The 20,825-nt window shown below is 37.3% G+C and overlaps 1 protein-coding gene across 2 annotated transcripts in view; it reads right to left on the minus strand.

The window, feature by feature from the left end:
- Positions 1-492: 492 nt before the first annotated feature.
- The window catches only part of LOC107689092 (speckle-type POZ protein), an 84,100-nt gene continuing 63,767 nt past the window's right edge, over positions 493-20,825 (minus strand). Inside the window, exons 6-11 of one of the 2 annotated variants that reach the window (XM_016486997.1) lie at positions 19,235-19,362; positions 11,507-11,684; positions 8,281-8,336; positions 3,730-3,852; positions 3,240-3,382; positions 493-1,095 (exon numbers count right to left, since the gene is read on the minus strand). In XM_016486997.1, coding sequence (XP_016342483.1) covers positions 951-1,095; positions 3,240-3,382; positions 3,730-3,852; positions 8,281-8,336; positions 11,507-11,684; positions 19,235-19,362 — 773 coding nt within the window. In that variant the 3' untranslated portion in view covers positions 493-950. Of the gene's footprint in view, positions 1,096-2,227; positions 2,877-3,239; positions 3,383-3,729; positions 3,853-8,280; positions 8,337-11,506; positions 11,685-19,234; positions 19,363-20,825 lie in introns of those variants that run through there. The other variant, XM_016486998.1, reaches the window with a different exon arrangement.

Consider the following 20,825-nt stretch of genomic DNA (forward strand, 5'->3'; position numbering starts at 1 on the left):
AAGGAGGAAAAATCCCAAATAAACATCACAAGGAAAAAATAAAAAATAAAAAAAAAAAGTTCCATAAGCATTTCCCCATTTTTACACTCCTCAACGGATTCGTCAATTTATTTGCCCTGTAAAATGAGACCAAACCACTTTGTAAGTCCATCTGAACTTCACCTCCATTTGGAAGCCAGGTTAGCTTGTGGGTCGCAAAAAGTTCATGGCAAGTTCTATGTTCAAATTTCCCAAGAAACAGAGGACAGTTCAGGAAAAAGCTGTTTGTTGTCATACAGGATTGATAAAGTCACACAGGAATCTACTGAACGCTGATGTCATTACGAAGACACATGCTACCCTTTGAAAAGTTTGCAACAATAACAGAGTTTGTCCTTGATTCCTTTTCAAAGAGAAATCCCTCCATCCACGACTATAAAGGGGAATGTCTATTGGCCAATCACACTGTTTTGAAGGAGGGATGAAGCGGAGATGGAGAACCGGTTCACACGGAGATGGAGAACCGGTTCACACCGTGAAGGAGAGCACACAGTAGTGGCCAGTGGAAAGAGTTACGTAAAAAGACCAGTCTTAACCAATCTCATGTTTAACTGCCCAACCCCGATCCATCCGCCCACGCTCAAGAATCCACGGTCCACAGAAACTCTGGGATTGACAGCCAGACTGCTGCAGAGATTGGCCACGTTTTCAGACAGGGTTCAACCTGTGGCAGCCTAAACACTCCCCAACACTGAGAAACCCGTCAGTAGGGCAGCAACAAAGAGGGTCCTCTGCGCTGGAGGGGTCTGTCTGGATAACGTGAAGGGAGGGGCAGGTCAAGAGCTGGTTTAGGCATCTAAAGGGACAGAGCTGGGGGGGGATGTAAATCTAAAATAGCGCGTCCCCCCCCTTTGTAGGCAGTTGAGTGAGTGTGTGTAGGTGTGCGGGTCAGGTAACAGTAAGGGACGGCACTAAGACTGTTTGAGGCGTTTGCGAGGGGGGCCCAGGAAAGGGCACTGGGCGGAGGCCAGGGAGCGGTACGCCTCGGCTACCAGGTGAGGATGGGACGCCACCATTGACTTCCACCCTGAGGTCTCCATCACATCGGACGCATGGCTGAAAGGGAGAGAGAGAAAGAAAGAGAGACACATTGAGAACACAATCCTCTTCGCTGAGCTCAGCACCCCGAGGGCACTCGTACTGCACTATCACGCACACCAAAAAATGGCCTTTAACGACATTTACCCAGAGTGTGTTTGTGTGTGTGAGATGCTGACCTCCCCCTAACCCCACTATGCTGTTGCCCCCAAACACTTGGCATTAATTGCAGCACTTGCTGGCAGTGTCGACAGCGGGCCTTGCGGGCACATGCCCGTTCCACTTTACCCAATGCAAAAGGTCACCGCGCGGTCAGCCATCCACAAAGAACAGGTTACAAACACAGGCTTTCCAAAATAACTTGGAAGTAAACAAGAGGGGGGGGAGCAAAAACAGCTTTTATATGTATAAAAAAGCCTTGTGTTTGTAAATGTGTCAGTGGAAAAGACAGAGGAAAAAATCTAAAATTATCAAGTTCATATGAAAGTGCTTGCTCAAGATTTATCCATTGAACTGGTATAATGCAATATTTTTGGGACTCAAACCCACATCTCTTGCAAGAGTACAGTCTCTCTAAAGATGGACCAATATTTCAATTATGGTTGGTCCCTATAATCTGATAATTATTTTCATTATTATATAATTGTATATTAGTTTTGTCTGATAAGCTGTAAATGGCTAACACTAAACTTTTTGTTTTTTGTCTAAATTTAATAATAAACACTGAAAACTAAAATAAATAATTTTAGACATTTTAGGAATTATAAAATTATAATGTACAGTATAAAAAAATACATATTCATTTTGAGATATGCAAAAGATTATATTTATTAAATTTGTGTTTTTAAAGATGAACAGTAAGTGGGGTAGGATGACAGCAGAGATAATACAATTTTAAAATGGAAACGAGCATGCACTTAAATATTTAATATCAAAACCAATAAATTAGAAAAAACAAAAAAAAACTATAAAACTATAAAAATTATAAAACTATAAAAAATAGTTTATAGAAGTTTTCATGTATTTTCGTTTCTGGTTTTGTCTCTCAATTTTTGTGAAGATGAACAGCAACAATTATGCTTTTTTTTATTAAATTTTTTTTACAAACAAGATTAAGTACTGTATGAAATTTCTTCTATGGAACCAAAACCCTGTAAGCTCTAAGTTGGACATGCTTTTATTTAAATTAAAAAGTTCAAGACTCATTTGTATGTGGAACTGAAAAAGATGGTAGGAGTCGTTCGTTCTTGAATCTGACTACAATGGCCATGCTGTATGTTTGTTGCGGTGTTCAAAAAGCAAGGACAACTCAACAGAAAACTTCTCTATTTTCATTGTATTGTTTTGACTTTATTAATTTGCGAAATCTCCCTTTCTTTTTTCTGAGCAGTGGGGATGCTCCCGCTGGCAGTCATTGTCCTGTGATGGCTGGACAGAGTCTGGCGCTGTGGGAAAACTGCTGCACTCTGACACTAGACTCCTACGTGCGGCAATAAAACCATTTGAGAAGAGAAAGACGAGCACATAAACCAATAACATAAGCAGCAAACATGAATGCAGGAAAAGAAGGGCAGAGAGTACGAATCATTTTGGGAGGGGGTGCTGGTGTGCATGTTTATTTTCTGTGTTGCCCTTGTTATTGATCTCCCTCTGTCACTGCTGTTGTTGTGGCGGTGGGTGTTTTGTATAGACATGGGGAGAGAGAGAGCTGAAATGAGATGGCCACAGTCCAGTTTCACACCAGCCAAGTTACTGCCATCCACGAAATGAACTCAAAATTACACCATCCAATAAAGCTGCTGCAAAGAGAGACTGAACAAGCTAGTAAAATAAAATAAAATAAAAAATCGACAAAATAGAGCATGAAAGACAAGTGTGCAGAGAACAGAGAGGGGGGCTGACAAAGTGGAGACAACAAGCGAAGATGATGCAGAAAAGTCAAAAAGCATTTGGTTTCTATTCTAAGACTGAAAGGAGCTGGTTAATTATCACCAGCCTGCAAAATTACATCCATCATAGATATCTAACAAATTACTATTTTATTATTATTTTTAAATGATTTATATGATATATCTAATATATGTTTATATATATATATATATCTCAACATTATTTGATTTTTTCCCCCCTGAACTACTAAGCCTGACAGGAGTAGCACTCACTAGTTGATGAAGTCGACAGCCTGCGTCTTGAGCTGGTCAGCGCTGTGCAGGTCGGCCAAGATCAGAATCTCTGCTGCGTTTTCCACAGACAGACTGGTGCACAAAGCATCTTCACACATCACCTTCAGTCGCTCCAGAGCATACTAAAGACAGAGAGATGCACTTCAATAAAAATGTGTCTTTGAGCTTGTGTTGTCAACACAAAGCATGTACTGCATTGCTATTGGCAGATATTGGCTCTGTTTTAATATGCGATTATGATTTTTGCTAACTGCTGAAGCTTACGACACATGATGCACATTCTGGTCATTTTTTGTTGGTGTGTCTGCCAAGAAAATAATGCGATGTGAATGCATGATTGAGAAGACAAAATGAAATATGTTGTCATTGTGACATTTAATAAACTTGTTTTTGTCCTCAGATGAGAAGAAATGCTGTTTGGCATACATTCAGCTACATGTGGTGTTTGTGTGCGAGTGCCATTACTCACCTTGTCAGCAGCAGCGAGCAGGTCATCAGCCATCTTGTCCAGGTTGGGTGCTTTGCCAGTGTAGATGAAGAACATCATCTCTTTAAAGACCTCAGCCTCCACGTCGTTTATCTCAACTCGGTTCTAGACCGCAAATCACAGCAGAACCCTGTCACCTCACAGACTCATAGAACCAGAATCAGGTCAGAAAACACCCAAGACTCCTCAACTTCTACAGACTCTCTTTACACGTGTTAATCAGCAATGTTTTATCTAAAATGCAGAGTCAAACTATGATTTGAACTTGATGGATAAACCCAAAGTATTATTATTATTAAAATAATACAAACATTTTTTGATATTGTAATTATTGTAATTAAATAACAACAATAATAATAGTAACAATAAATAATAATAATAATAATAATAATAATATATTATTATTATTATTATTATTATTATTATTATATGTTTTGGGTATTTTTATTATTTTTATTATATAATATAATGTATAAATACAATAAAATAATATAATAATAGGTCATTATTGTAATTCTTTAATAATGGTTGTTGTTATTAAAATAATAATAAAAAATAAAAAATAACAATATATAATATGTTGTTAATGTTATCATTGTATTATTAATAGTAGTATCAACAACTATTATTATATAATATAATAATGAATAAATAAAATATAATAAATAACAATGGGTCATTATTGTAATTCTTTAATAATTGTTGTTGTTGTTGTTGTTATTAAAATATGTTGATAATGTTATTATTGTATTAATAATAGTAGTATCAATAATGATAAAAAATATAATTAATAACAACAACAACAATAATAATAATAAAATATCAATTTATATGCCAAGTAGTGGAATACAGTATTATTCACTAAATTTTCTGTTGCTAAACTTGGCCTCAAGCTTGCAGCTGATTGGTCTGAGATTAGTGGGCATTGTGAGGTGAGGTGCAGCCTTGACGCTCCCAGTGTGAAGATGTCATGGTGCAATGTGACAGCAACCACTTCAACATAGAGACAGTGTTAAGCCCAACGAATACATTGGCTATCCGCGTTCCACGACGGTCCGCGCACTGTTCGCGTGATGACATTTTCATCATCAGAAGTGTCCGTCCACGGACGTCCAATTTTATTGTTGGTACTGTGCATGTGTCGAACTCGTCCATGCACACTCATCTTTAAAAGCTGTGCGGACGCGGCTGAGCAGGAGACGGAACGGAACGCAGAAGGTACCTAGACCTTTACAGTTACTCTTCTCCAGCTTCTCATTCTAACAATGTGGAATTTATTCAACTCTGTCATTGCGCCATAGTCAACTGGCTGTGCTTTGGGGGGTTTAAAATGTGATGTAATTGGACCTGACGCAGTTCAGGTGGTTGAAACTGTTGTAAAAGCATAAAGTGTAATTGTGTCGGAGTCTGGCCTTTCCTCTCATGAGCTGCTGAGGTGTCCCTTGAGCACCCTACACCAAACTCACACGACCACTGACCTCCACCGTATGAGCGCATATGCGCACACAAAAGGACAGAGTCACTCAAAAAAGCAAATTAATGTATAGCTCAGAAAGCCCCATTCCCTTTCTGTTCCTGCCCTGATCAATGTTCCGGAATGAGCGCTGCCAGAGTTTCTCTCTTCCGCCCAAGGCTGCCGGAGCACAAGCTCTTTGTTGATTGTCGTGCTGGTAACAAAGGCTTTTCCGTCCCAGCCCGTCCATCACAGCTAAACCAATTAATGCAGCAACTGTTAGGAACTCCACCCCACCCACAGAGACAGGAACATGGCAAGGTCAAATCAAAAAGTTCACTCAAAAGCAAATGGAACTATTTATTAAAGGCTATTACAGAAAATAAAAGTCTGTGTAGCCTAAAGGTGCGTTAACAGTCACAGGCTTTCTTCACATAAAGTTTTACCTCCCTCCCCATGCATATTGCAGATTTTGCTATGAACTGTGGCACTCTTGTTTCATCAATGAGAATACCATCACAAAAACTAGTTAAAAATGTACCTAAAATTTAAGAGGCTAAGTCACCAAGACAGAGAAGAGGCTTGTGGTGATGCTTTTGTTTATTCAATTCTATGACCAAAACTACAAAGCTACAGGTCACCAAACATGAAAATTCACTCATTATTTTCAAGAAATTCATCGTTTTTTTTCAGCAAGGACACATTAAATTGATCAATAGCGACAGTAAACATTTATAATGTTACCATTTTAAATAAATCCCGCTCTTTTAAACGTTCTATTCAAAGAATCCTGAAAAATGATCAAAGTTTCCACAAAAGTATTAAGAAACATAAGTGTTTTCAACATTAATACTTAAGCACCAAAATCAGCATATTAGACTGATTTCTGAAGGACTATGTGACACTGGCGTAATGACTGCTGAAAATCCAGCTTTGCATCACAGGAATAAACACCATTTGAAAATATATTCAATTAGAAAATAGTTTTTTCAATTGTAATTATATTTCACAATATTACAGTTTTTCAAATAAATTCAACCTTGATGAGCATAAGAGAGTCTTTCGAATCTATTTTTTAAAAATCTTACTGATTTCAAACAGTGGTGTATTTGATTTTTGATTTTTGTTGGTCCATATAACGAAAGTCAAAGGGGTTCAATGTTATTTGTTATTTTGGTTCTCAGTGACTTTTACTGTATGGACAAAAACAGTTGAAATATTGTTCCATAGAAGAAAGCAAGTCAAACAGGTTTGGAATGACATGAGGGTGAATAAATAACTTTTTTTTTTTTAAAGTTAACTATTCTTTTGACATGATGTCTGCTATGGATGCTTCGCAAAAGAAGAATACAGAGTTTTCTCAGTACCTAAACATCTCCACATCACCAAAAAAAGGAAAAAAAAACATGTGGACATCAAAAGTACTCCGGTCCACACCAGAAGTTCCAGTGTGAAAAGTCACTGAAGTATCCAGAGAAGTTCATTAGCAGATATTCAGGAGTCTTTTCTTTAGATGTAACGGGCAACTCATCCGTTTACTCTCTCTCTCTGATGAGATATTTCCTCTCATTCTCTTTAGATTTTCTCTATTGCAGCATCAAATCCATCAATATTCTACAGACATCGCAGCCAAATCACTGAGCCCCAGCCATCATCTAAACCTGACACACACGCACTGACACATACATACAGCCACATTCGCTTTCACACGTGCCTATGCACAAACTGGGCCCCAGATCCCATCATTCATCTATTAAGCGCACACACACTCTTCTCAACACGAAACTCCATCTCACACATTTGCATGGATCTTCACAAAGCTAATAAGCCACACAACTAAAAGGAGCAACAGGAAATCTCACTGCTCCACAAACCCCAAACGCAAGCACATCCTGTCCCAAAAAACAGTGCATGATGAAACTCTGGGAAAGGGGGGATACGACACGAGGAGAGAGACAGAGGAATACTGGATCAACAGATGGTGAAACATGGGAATATCACAGATGATGGTAAGAGGAAGAACAGGAAGTGTGTTGGGGAAGTGTAAGGGGCAATTAGTGCAAATAAGTGTAATTTTAGTATTATTTATATACTACTGGAGTTCTTAATATTTTGAATTAGCTTTCATTTTTAGATTTTCAATGTGCTTTTACCATAATTTTTTTAAACTTTTAGATTAAATGTATTTTAATTTCAGTTCTATTAGGTTTTTTTTTTTTAGTAAATTGTAGTAATTCATAGCAAACTTATTTTTTGTTAGTTGCTAATGCAATATTTTGATTCATGTTTTTTATCTAATATTTATTTTTTATTATTATTTATTTCAGCTATATTTTAATTAACAAAATAACGATTTTAACCGTTATTACTTAACACTGCTGCAAATATATAAAATATATTCCACTAATTCAACTTTTTTTGTAGTTAACACATCCAGTTCCTTTTATGGTGCAAGAATTGGGTTCATTACTTAGATTACATTATAAAAATGAATGTCAAATTAAATGAATAAATGGTAAGAAACATTTCACTAATTGCAAGTGTTAACTTTGACAGTCCTAAAAACAACAATGTCTTCAGTCATCATTTAAATAGACATGTGTAGTCCTCCCGATTAACACAGGCAATCTTTAACGCCTCTATGAACAAACTCCACAGCTCTGATCTATATCAGACCTAACATGACTGCCATATTAAAAAGCCATGCAAGAAAAATGGCAAATAGTGATTTACGATCAGCTATTGAGAACAAGCAGGAAGATGGTACAGTTGAGCAACTCAGTAAATGCGGAGGTATTAGACCACATACACACACACACACAGCTGGACTGAAAATTAGGCCGCTGATAGGTGGATGGATTTGAGTCCTACTGGGAGATAACTGATATACTTAGAAACTAGTAAACACTGCAGAAATGAGACATCAGGAAAACACTAGCATGAAAAACAGCAAGCTGTGCATGAACATAAATGTGAGGGCCTCTCTGATTGTGACGGACTAAAAGGATAAGTTTCTGAAGTATAATGACACAAAATGTGAGATAGAAGGGAAGGAAAATAAAATAAATAAACAGGCTCACCTTTTTACTCTCCTCCATCTCGTGTTCAAACATAGCGCTGAATACTGGGGAACGTGCTGAAGAAGTGAAAGAGAATAATTTTTAATGCACAACAAAAACTTCTGATAAAAAAACATCTGGTAATTATAATAGAGTGAAACAGTGACAGGGCACTTTTTCAGCAGCCTTGGTTGCCCAAGTATTTTTCCCATTCATGTTCTCCGAAGGCAATTTCAAACTGTTTCCTCGAAAAAGAGTTCATGCCACGAACCAAATCAACAAGCTCTGAGATGAATCACAACATTACAAACTTTGATATGAAAAACCTGAAAAAGAAAGCTACAATACTGTCTACTATTTTATATTAGGAAATGTGCTGCTTTCATGGAGCTAGGCAAAAGATGTAATCAGTTCAATATATTTGTACAGTGCTTTTTTTGTTAAATCATAAAAGGGATGGTGAACAAAGATTCTGAGGAAATGTTTCAGTCATCAACATCAAAAAACAAAACGTCTAACAGTGGTTCCTCAGACAATTTGTGCCGTGGTGCAATTGCCGATGCTTTTGGCTGATTAACCCAGGGGATGATGGTGGCTCAGACCTTCCCCTCTCTGTTAAGTCTGGATATGGAGTCAGATCTGTCTAGGGCAACTTTAACTTGTTTAAAGAGGTGTGTGAAGTCTGGCACATTCTCTCCCTCACACACACACGGTCTAATCACAGCTCAGTCACCAGCCGATCAGCTCCGTCTCCACGGCGATTAATGAGCACTACCAGGTACGGCCAGATAACGAGGACCCCGCCTCACCACGAGCGACAGCGGGAGAGAGAGAAGCTGCTTCTGAAACCTGAAAAATCCTGCCCTCTCAGGCAGGATACATCGCTAGGAATGTACTCAAATGTTAACTAACATCATGTCTAAGATACCTCTGTCTGTTCAGTTTTTGAAGGAAGCACAGATGCTTCTTTCACTGCCTATGATATCCCACAATCCTGCGCGAGTGGGTCGGTAGTTCTGTGTCTGACAGAGCTCACTGTTGAGCTCACTTCTCACCGTCGAAAACAGTGAAAGTTTATACATTTTCATTTTTAACAAGATATCAGCAGTGTAGTCATTAAATATTCACTTGGTTATCTCTCAAGCTCACATGAATTTGTTCTTGAAATATAAAACCAGATTCCTTATGAGGTGCCTTAGCTGTCTGCTAAGTGACTGACTGACTGAGCAATAAGACAGCCGTCTTCGGGTTTCAACATCGCCACGGAGAATTAGGACAGAGGGAGATTTGTTTAGTGACAGGACTTCAACAACTTCATAAATATACAAATAAACTTGTCAATGGATATTTATTTTTATTTTTTGGAAATGTGAATTTTGTGTAAAATAAGTGTTCATTTAAAGCGATAGTTCACCCAAAAATGAAAATTCTGTCAATTATTACTCACCTCATCTTCGTTCATCTTCGGAACACAAACTAAAGGGGTCATGAACTGAGAAACCAAAATTCCCTTGATCTTTTGACTTATAAGAGGTCATTGTACTATTAAAAACATCCTGTAAGTTTCAGAACTCAAAATTTTGTCATTAGTTTAAAAACAGCTTATATTGAAGACAGTCTGTCAAAGCGACTGTTCTACTCTATGATGTAATAGTGTGGATAAGCACCGCCAACCAATTCAAGCATGTAGCGTAAATAACGATAGAGGCGTGCAGGTCTACGCAGAAACCAAATGATAAAGATGCTCTGAAGACAAGACGCTATGCAGTGCCAAGTTTTGGAAAAACAGTGTTTGCATTACCTTCCTTCTGATCCCAATGTTAGGAAAGAATGAATGAACTTTATTTTTAATGAAGATCCAGACTGCGTCAGTAAGAACTTGGTCCTTTGTTCACTTCATTTTACCACGGATTTGTTTACAAACAAGGCACAATTCGACGCAGGATTTTCAGAAAGATTGAAACTAAAAGATGATGCTGTGCTGACTATATTGGATCCGATGTGGCAACACACAAGTGTGAGAAACTGCTTTTATTACATGATCACCATTTCTTTGTCTCTTCTTACAGATCGTTTTATATTTTTTTATTTAAATTGTTATGCATTTTTAACGGAAATCACAGGATGTAGGCTGTCAAACAAACACAACTATTAGCCAATCATAGCAGTGGGCGTCTACTTCTGAGTCTACAATCTGCCACACCTATTCAAACAGAGCGTTCTGATGAGGGGGTCAAAACCAAGACAGAAAATAGCTTGTTTCTTTTAACTTATAATGTTTTTTTATGTAAAAATCTTGATAACATTATAAGTGGACCTTAGAGAACAGTACAAAATAAAAAGCAAAGGCAGTTCTTGATCCCTTTAAGATATTTTTGATGAAATTCGAGAGCTTTCTGACCCTGCATAGACAGCAATCCAACTGAAATGTTCCCAGTCCCAGAAATATAGTAAGGACATTGTTAAGCAGCACCAGATGCATGCATCGTGTTACTCTCATGAATGGTGGCGTACAGTGGAGGAGAAGAGTTCTTGAATAAATTCATTATTTTTGTTTCCTTTGCACACAAAAATATTCTTGTAGCTTTGCAAAATATCGGTTGAACCACTGATGTCACATGGACTATTTTAAAGCAGCACTATGTAACTTTTTCTGTGTTCAAAATTTGCAAAATGTATATAATGAGTGAGTACATCATAAATTCATCTTCCAAACCGCGTTTTTGTCTTATTCCGAATCACTACGGTACACTTATAATAACCGCTAGAGCGCCAAAAGTTACATAGTGCTGCTTTAACAATGTCCTTACTATGTTTCTGGGCCTTGAACGTGTCACTTACATTGCTGTCTATACAGGGTCAGAAAGCTCCCGGATTTCATCAAAAAATAGCTTAATTTGTGTTCTGAAGACGAATAAAGGTCTTACGGGTTTGGAACGACGAGTAAACTAAAACAACTAAAAATCTTTTAATGAATTAAAATAATGCTGAAATAAATGAAAAAAAAAAAAACACTTATTTCAGGTAGTTGCTAAGGCATGATTTCTTTTTTTTTTAAATTCTACAATTACTAAAATTTAAATAAAAAATAAAACTAAATATAAATATTAAAAAGAAAATGGAAAAAAATTACAAAAGCTCATGAACATTTTGACATTACTCATCTGCAATTATTTTCTTTCAAAAATCTTAGCATATGTGAATCTCTGAAAAAAGTTAACGTAAGTGTGTGTGTTTCCCACATTACCTGCCAGTATGGCTTTGTGTGCCTGGAACTCCTGCCCGGCGACACACAGCGAGCAGTCCGTGAATCTGGAATGTTCCCACAGTCCACCCAGTTCATCTGCCAGCCGGCAGTCAGGAACCTTCACCATGTTCATGGTGTTCTGACCCGAGATGTTCACAGAGTCCTGCACCACACTCACCTAAACACACAAAAACAAAATGCAAAACCAAATTAGTGCTGGCCATTACAAATGTGTGAAATAGTGAAAAATAAAAAATACATATAATAAAATAAAATAGATGCACATTTGCGTTGTTATATTATTACTAAATTACATATGGATTATCTCAGCCATTAGCCACCCTGCTTAAAAAACACACACACACACACACACACACACACACACACACACACACACACACACACACACACACACAAAGCCAAACACTATTTTAAAGACACCAGATTCATGTGTGCTGGGTTAACTTATGTTTATTCTAAAGACACATTTAAGGACATCCATATGTCAGCCAATATGGTAGATCCCGATTCCAGTGGCTCAGGGGGGACACTACAACGACTGTTCAACAAGGGCAGCCTTCTAGTTATCTCTTAATTTACACAAATTGCCTCAATTTGTTACTGGTCTCTGTGTGTGAGCGTGCGTATGTATGTGTGGCGGGCCACCATGCTGACTTAGCCACCTGTTCCCACAGACATAAGCAGGTTCATTTATCTCACTCCAGGAGTCACACACACACACGCTGAAATGCCACAGGTTCTCACACCAAGTTAATTGCCATATAAGGCACATTTCTTTAATGAGCAAAACTCCACACAGACAAACCTCAAGACTGACGGGGTTTCAAAACCATGTGAGATGCCTATTACAGCATCATGAGACTGTACTGAACATTCACTTCAGATTTGAAAAGTCTGTAAATGTAATGAAAGAAAACTGGAAATTTCTCTGCAAAATGACCCCATAATGCTCAGAGGGCAAGAGTTTGAGGTAAAATCAGGAGCCGACAAAAGTGAAATGACAAAAAATAAAAGTAAAAAGGAGTGAGAATGAGACGGAGATGGATAGAGATGGAGGAGAGCGAGTATGACACAGGAAGAGGGTAAAAGAGCACCACAAACAGGAAATTAAATGTCAAGGTCCCTTGTATGTTCTTAATGGAGGAGCAGACTTTCCCCTGAAGGAAAACAGGGAAGACAGCAGACGAGAAGGAGAGGGACAAACAAGGAAAGAGGACGAGAAAACGAGCAAGATGAGGACAGGCTGGGGAGCAAAAAATATATATATAACTATTTCCTTTTCATCCTTTCTGCTGTACATAAAACTAAAACTAACAAGCTGTTATGGGCATCACAACACAAAAACACTGCAATACCAGCAAAACAACAGAAACAACCACCAAAACGCCTGCACTAACATCACAACAACAAAAACCACCATTAAAACATCTGAACTAAAGACACAAGGATAGAAAAACCCTTCCTATTAAGCAGCATTCTAGAGCTGTCACGATTTCTTGATTCAATTCTAGTACTCAATTTAAAAAAAAATCCTTGATTGCATTTTATTTGTGTCGTGTAACTGGCAAAATTACGAAAGTGGCACATTCCACGGACGAGAATCCACGAAACGCATTATTACAATTTTTTCAAGGCTGCATGATACATTAAGCCATTTAAAAATCATAATAAAGCATAATGCTATTGCAAAATCACAAATGCTACGATTCAATTAAATAAATTCAATTCAAAATTTCAAAATAAAACTTTAAACCCTCGCTTTGAGTTTACACATTTTGATGTCCACATATTCAAGAAATTACAGTATGCTGTAGCATTTCTGTCGTAAAAAAATGGCCAAATATTAAAGAATAAGTGGACATTAAATTAACAATGTTGTTTAGTCAATATTAAACAAGGATTCCTTTGCGCAGTAAAGTGTCAAAAAAAGTCAGTCCGTTGGCACCCTCTGCAGGCATTTGTTATAATGCGTAATATACATTAGCGCTATTGTTCATAATACTTATGTATTTTTGTCTTATTGCTATTATATATGCATGTTGAGTCATTTTAAAGGCTATTGTTCACGTAGGTCTATTTAAAAAAAAAAAAGGATTATCTGATTACTCGATTAATCTTCAGAACAATCTACCGATTACTTAATTACCAAAATAATTGTTAGGGACAACCCTACAGTATTCATAGAGCTTCAATAAAAATACTAATTTATTAATTTCAAATTAATATGAAACAGGATCAAAAAGGACTTATGATAATGTTGTAATGTCATGATTCATAACAAATAACATGGCCCAAACCTTATGATTATTATTGAAGATTCAAGAGTTAAACATTATTGAAGATTTTTATTACGGATGCACCAAATGTGCGGCAACTGAAATTATTCAGTTTTTTCAGTTGCCGAACATTTGGTGAATAAGCGAAAAGACCGAATAAATTGTACCGAACAATGATGTGATGCGATCAAATAGAGGCACTCACTAATGTAGCAAACATGTCAGCAGTGTGGAAGCATTATAAGCACTGACAGCGAGAGACTGTTTAGTACCGCATCGCATGTCTCCGATGAGAAGAGGAAGAGGTGGCTGTTGCTGGTTACTGTATGATGATTGAAATCGCGAAATGGCCTCAAACAATTAGTAAATAAACTGCAGAACGTTGTTTTCTAATACACACACGAATTGCATGTATTCAAACAGCGCTGCTCGAGCTTGCGGTGCTATCTGCTTGTTAGCCAGGGTTCAAAGTCCAAAGCGCAAGGAAATCTGCGCTGAAACTGTATTACTCGTCAGCAGCTATTTTTATGCATTTTTTAAATAAAGACAACAATAATGATAATAATTACAACAGATCTATTAATACATTTATTATAACACACACATAGTGTTCGTGTAAAAGAATTATCTTCTGCTCGGCAAGGCTGCATTTATTTGTACAGTAAAAAGTGCATAACTGATTCAAGAAGGGGGTCTCGAAAATGGCCAAAAAATATTATTGGCCATAACTTAATTTTAATTTTAATTGTGCTTTGTTGGTATAGTGTCTGCTAGAATGTAAAAATATTCAGTGTTAAGTATATATTTTTAAATTGTTGTTTTGTAAATTATTATTTTATTTTTTTTATTTTGAAAAAACAGTAAAAAGCACATTTTGGCCATTTAATTTATGCAATGGTGAAAAAAAATTGGCAAAATATATGGATAAAAAATGCGAAAAACCGTGTTCGGTATTCGTCCTTCGGCCCAGTGTTTCATTATGTTCGGCTTCGGCCAAGAATTTTCATTTCAGTGCATCCCTAATTTTTATTAATAAAGCATATGGTGAAAATGAATAGGAACTATATCTCCTAAGTCCTAAGGCTGCTGAATAAGTCACTGGAGTTATGCCTATCTGTCTGCTTACAAACACAAGACTTTATCTTCAGCCTCAGAAATAGGACGGATCACTACTTTAAAGTCAAGCACAACACTTTAATGAGTGTGCAGTGCAAGATGGGCACTAGAGCAGCTCTGTGCTGTCTGGACTCAAGTATGACTGAACTGTTTACTGTGTGTAAATCTAAACACAGCAACTAATGAGGGAGGAGGGTGTAAACTAGTGCATGTACGCTACTCTTCCACTGAACTTGATTAATGAACATGCGACACACTCAAACTCGCTGAGTGAAACCCATGCGAGGACATTCATCACTCACTCATTAGTGGCACGCAAAACTGAAAAAGGAAGAGACAAGATGGGGAAAAAAAAGGGAGGAACGATAATTCCAGGTGACTTCCTGCATCTATAAATACACACTTCAGGACAGCGGCAGTCCTGACTACTAGCGCTGCATCAGACTCATGCTAATGAGCTTGTCCAGGTCATAATGAATTCATTGATTAATCAAACCAAGCAGTGCGTAATTTACACACACTTTAATTAGAGAATTACCACACAGTATCTTCTCACTTCAACTCTTAATAACAAACACTCCTCCACTGCACACCAATGCAAGAGACAATTAAGCGCAGAATTTCCCACTACTGGACACCATAAACATATTTCTCAAATAAAATACACAGACAGATAATAACATCAGTCTGTCTGTATTTTGTGTATATACATACAAATACAGATCAGACAGACAGACAAGACAGACAGACTGATCAGACAGACAGACACTAATGTGTATATCTGATGTCAAAACTATGTGGCCAATTGTATTCATTTCATCCTAAAAAAAAAAAAAAATGCGACCGACAAACTGAGAGGCAAGCTTTATTTGTAAGCAGCTGTGCGTTTGTGTCAGAGAGCTGGTGTTTATACAGTCATTCTGTTTCAGACTACACATATGCTTTTACACGCATCATTTCCACTCAAGCTGTTCAAGTCTGGCCCTGACCGCCAACCTCTCTTTTTCTCATTCACCTGATCTTATTCCTCTCTTTCCCTCCTTCTGACACCAGCATCTGCCTCTCGTCTCACTGAACTGTCTGCGATTATGTATGCGTGTGAGCGGACTCGTCTGCAGAGAGACTACCGACCTCATACATCCGTGAAAAGGGATTCCTGACTTTGAAAACACCCTTTGTAGAGATGCAAGCACAAAGCTGAGGTAAAGATTAATGCATTTTGAGGATCACACCGCATCAGTGTCACATATAGTGTGAATGTTTACAGAGAAACTTACAAATGTTAAATACTAACATATTCAAATCCTCTTTCACTTTCATTAGGGTAACATGGTTTAGCACTTATACCTCTCCCTCTCCTTCCCTCTATCATATTCTCATCGCCGCTGAGCCCTCTGTGTTTTGAGGGTGAAGAGGAACAAAGCAGATGCTGCAGGTACAGAACTTTCCTCTTACAGTAACATTCACCCAGAAAAGAAAATTAGCACAATTTCCTTCCTTCATGTCACACCCAAACCTCTGGAACATAGACTACTATCCAAAAATGTGGGTTAAAAAACCAACAATGTCAACACTGATGTTGCTTCTACTATTATTATCGTTATGATTTTTTTTCGTTAACCCAAAATAATACTTTTTTTTTTCTTTTTAACTGATTGTATTACATATGCTATTCAACTATATTTGATAAGAGTTGTTTATCATTTTTGTCCTATTATTGTTTTTGTTTGTTTGTGTGTTTTTTTTTTTATTTAGCTTCAGGCCTAATAATATCTGGCAAAGGGACTACCAATGAAAATTAGCCTTCTAGCTAACTTGGGTAAATTTACATTCATGAATGTTGATTAATGTACACTTTCCCTTTCTGAAATGAAATTAAAAATGAATTAAATAAATAAATATATATTTTTTAATTAATATTCAGAAATTATGCATTAAATATATGTAAATCTTTACTGTTATCAAATGTGAATAATGTTACAAAAGATTTCTATTAAAAATGCTGTTCCTTTAAACAAAGAATCCTGGGGAAAAAAAAATTATCATGACCAAATGTTTCCACAAAAATATTAAGCAGCACAACCGTTTCCAACACTGATAATAAATCAGCATATTAGAATGATTTCTGAAGTATCATGTGACACTGACGAATGGAGTAATGATGCTGAAAAATCTGTTTGGCCATCACAAAAATAAATTACATTACTTAATTACATTAAAATAGAAAACTTAATTCAAATTGTAATAATGTTTCACATTATTACTGCTTTTACTGTCTTTTTCATCAAACAAATGCTGCCGTGGTGAGCATAAGAGATGCTTCTTTCAAAATCATTTAAAAAATCTTCGACTCCAAACTTCTGAAAGGTGAAATTTTGAAGAACTGTACTGTACTGTATTTGCTCTTTTTGATGCAACAAATGGAGACTGAGGCTTCAAACTTCAAAAAGGATTCAAGAGCACCATGAAAGTATGAGGGCGAGTAAATCATTTTCATTTTTCAGTAAACTATTCCTTCAACTTGCTACCATTTCTAAACTTCTGTGTGTGTGTGCGCGTGTGTGAATGTGTGTGAGTACATACATATCAGCAGCAGATGTTGCAGCCGTAGTGGATCTGAGATATCAGTGTGGCATATGGCTGCATTGAGTGAAAGATGGCTGCTGTCAGATGGAGAGAGAGAAGTGTAGAGCTCATTTATTTACTATGAGCAATCTACCTGCTGGAGGATGGAGGTGGAGCGAGGGAGCGATGGAGAGGTGAGAAAGAAAAAGAAAGAGAAAGCAAGTACAGGTGAAGGAGAGAAGACCTGAGAGAGCATATAGCCTACAGAGAAAAACATTATAGAAAGAGAAATGGAATGAGAAAAGGAAAAGGTGGGTCGAACAAGAGAAAATAGCTACAAAACTCAACGAATCATTAGCGAAAACTGACACGTTATTAGTCTGATTTCATCAATCTTTAAAATGCAGAGGAAGGAACCAGAATTAGACATACTCTTTTTCCTTCAAAATCCCTCCATCTCAATGGCCACAATGACACCAAGTATTCCACCTCTAATGGGACCCCTCTACTCATTAAAAACAAGAGAGAAAAAGAGAGAGAGGGAAAGGTATGCTCAGGCCCTTACTTAAGGAGCTAACACCTAAAAAAGAAACAGCATAACAGAGGACAGAGAAACAGAGAGAAGCACTTCAAATGTAGGCAAAAAAAAATGAGAATGGAATTGTGGGAGGAAAACTGAGTTAAGAATGGTGCAAGAAGGAAGGAAGGAGGAGGCAATGCTGAAGTTCTGGGAAATAACAATGAGACACAGGAAGAGAGCGGAGAGGAGGAGGAGGAGAGAGGAGAGGAAAGACTTTGTCCATCTTGATTAGGATGTGTAAAACTACATATATTCAAGACTTGCAGACTAATTAGTCTAAAGGAAACCCTGTATAATTAAGTTGATATCAGGTTCACCTGACCCCTATCAGACATGTTTCTTTGGGAGTGTTTACATAAGGCACTTTCTTGTGTTCAAATACAGCTAGACCGTGCGCAGCGGAATGAAAAATGGACCTTGAGACTTCTTTTTAAAATTGTTTTTAACATCATCTAAACAAAAGTTGTAGCAGTACACTCAAAAAAAACTGTGTGGCATGACACAACAACTAAAAGCATCCGTCTGAACGTCTATGACTATAGTACAATGGTTTAAAGCGGGTGATTTTAAAGACAGGCTTTGTTAAGAGCTCTTTCAAAACAATGCGATTCTGGGGTCTAACTTTTAACTGTTATAGCTGAAATCGCCCATGATCAATCATATATTTACATTTTTCGAATAAAAAATAACCTTCCCTACTTACACTACCGTTCAAGTTTGAAGTCAGTAAGATAATGAAAACGTTTATTTAGCATGGATGGATTACTGTCACTTTTGATACATTTTCTTTTTTAGCTTTAGCAAAAAAATCTATCCCCGTTTCCACAAAAATATTTAGAAGCTTTCAACTGCTTTCAACACTGATAACAATAAGCATCACACATCAGCCAATTAGAATGATTTCTGAAAGATCATGTGACCCTAAAGATAAGAGTAATGGCTGCTAAACATTAAGCTTTTTCATCACAGGAATAAATTATTTTAAAATATATTAAAATAGACAACAAAAGTTTTATTGGCATTTTTGATCAAATGCAACCTTGCGGAGCATAAGAGACTTAACTTTCAAAAACAAAAAAGAAAACCTTACAGACTCCAAACTTTTGGAAAGTAGTATATTTTAAACCTACGAAAGGAAGTGCAGCATATGATTGGTCATGCATCGCTTACCTCACAGAAGAGTGTCAATTTGTCATCAGGCAGCAGTCCGTTGGCCTCATCCAGGAGGAAGTCTCGCCTTATGAACTTCTTGAACCCCCAGTCTTTTCCTTGTACGAAGCGATACGCCCGCTGGCTCTCTGCACAAAAATAAAAAATAAAGCATATTGGCACAAAATTGATTAGGTGGACACAGAACACCGGCCTTGCTCCAGGTCTCTGTAATGGCATGACCTATTAACAAAATCCCATCGAAATAACTTTCACCATGCACTATAATTCAGTCTCTGTATTAGAGGGAGGCAAAAACAATCTATGCAAGAAATCTCACACATATCTCAGACTAATCTGAATTCAAATACTCCTTAAGAGGCTTTTCTGCCTGTCTGGCAAGGTCTATAATCTTGCTCTCCATTAATTTCTGCATTATAACCAGTCTGATTATTCTGTGATTTTTCACTCTCCTGCAGTTTCTCTGAAAGCACCTTAAACCTACATGAATGCATTTGTATTTTTATAGCTGCTATGTCCAAATCTTCACTCCATCTTGACTGCAGATGTTTCAGCTGACCAGCAGGATCAGGTTCATCTCAATTTCACATAAGCCACACTGGAAGGTATTTTGGGGGAGAAAAAAAAAAGATCTCCCCCATTACAATAAGCTTTCTACAATAAAAGTGTAGTGACAACAAGCATTTGCAGTTTAATTATCAATTTTAAATGACACCGGAACAAAAAAAGAGGCAGAATAAGAGGGAGAACAAGGGGAAGGAGAATAAATGGAAGAGAAAGGAAAAAGACAACGAAGACGAAGTAAAAGGAACAAGAATAAGAAGGGAAGAGTTTACAAAAGCAGGAAAAAGAATAAGACAAGAAAGAGAAGAAAAGAAGGAACAACAAAAGAAGGATGAAGAACAAGAATACAAGAAAGTGATGCTGAATCAAGATGTGTCGACAAAATCCTACTGGAGGATTTCTCCTTAGTCACTACTTTCATACACAGAAGGGGAGAGAAGAGAAATACATGACACAGAGAGTGGGGAAGAGCGAAAAAAGGAGAGATGAATAGATTCCGTTGTGCTTCTGTTGCATTGTGGGTATGTGTGACAAGCACACTCTCTCAAGTGTGACATCCTCTCTTCCTAAAGCGTTACACTTGTTCTAGAGAAGCATCTTTCCTCTTTTCTCTGTCGGTCGAGCGCAGCTGGGGCTTAAGTCATTGCCGGTTAATCTGCTGCTGTTTGTTTGTGTGTGTGCAGGTGTTTTAACATGGTGTGAAATGGCTGTGTGTTCACAGCTCAACTGTGACAGTCATACAGATCTGCGCAATAGAGGAGCACTGGAAGGGCAACCAAAGACATGCCTCAGGAAGACCCTGGTCTCCCTTCAAATCAGAACTTAAGTCACAGCAGCTTTCCAATAACTGCTGCTGCAGGTATCCAATAGCAGAAAGGACAATATAATGCTAATTATTACGATTACTATTTTTTACATATGAATGTGACATCAAATGTGACAATTGAGCACATGTCCACTCCAGATTCAATTTAAATAGATGTTACAATATATATTCGAATGTATTTAAGATGTATTAACACTTTGA

The sequence above is a fragment of the Sinocyclocheilus anshuiensis genome, unplaced genomic scaffold, assembly GCF_001515605.1.
Source record: "Sinocyclocheilus anshuiensis isolate Anshui unplaced genomic scaffold, SAMN03320099.WGS_v1.1 scaffold653, whole genome shotgun sequence".
NCBI lineage: Eukaryota > Metazoa > Chordata > Actinopteri > Cypriniformes > Cyprinidae > Sinocyclocheilus > Sinocyclocheilus anshuiensis.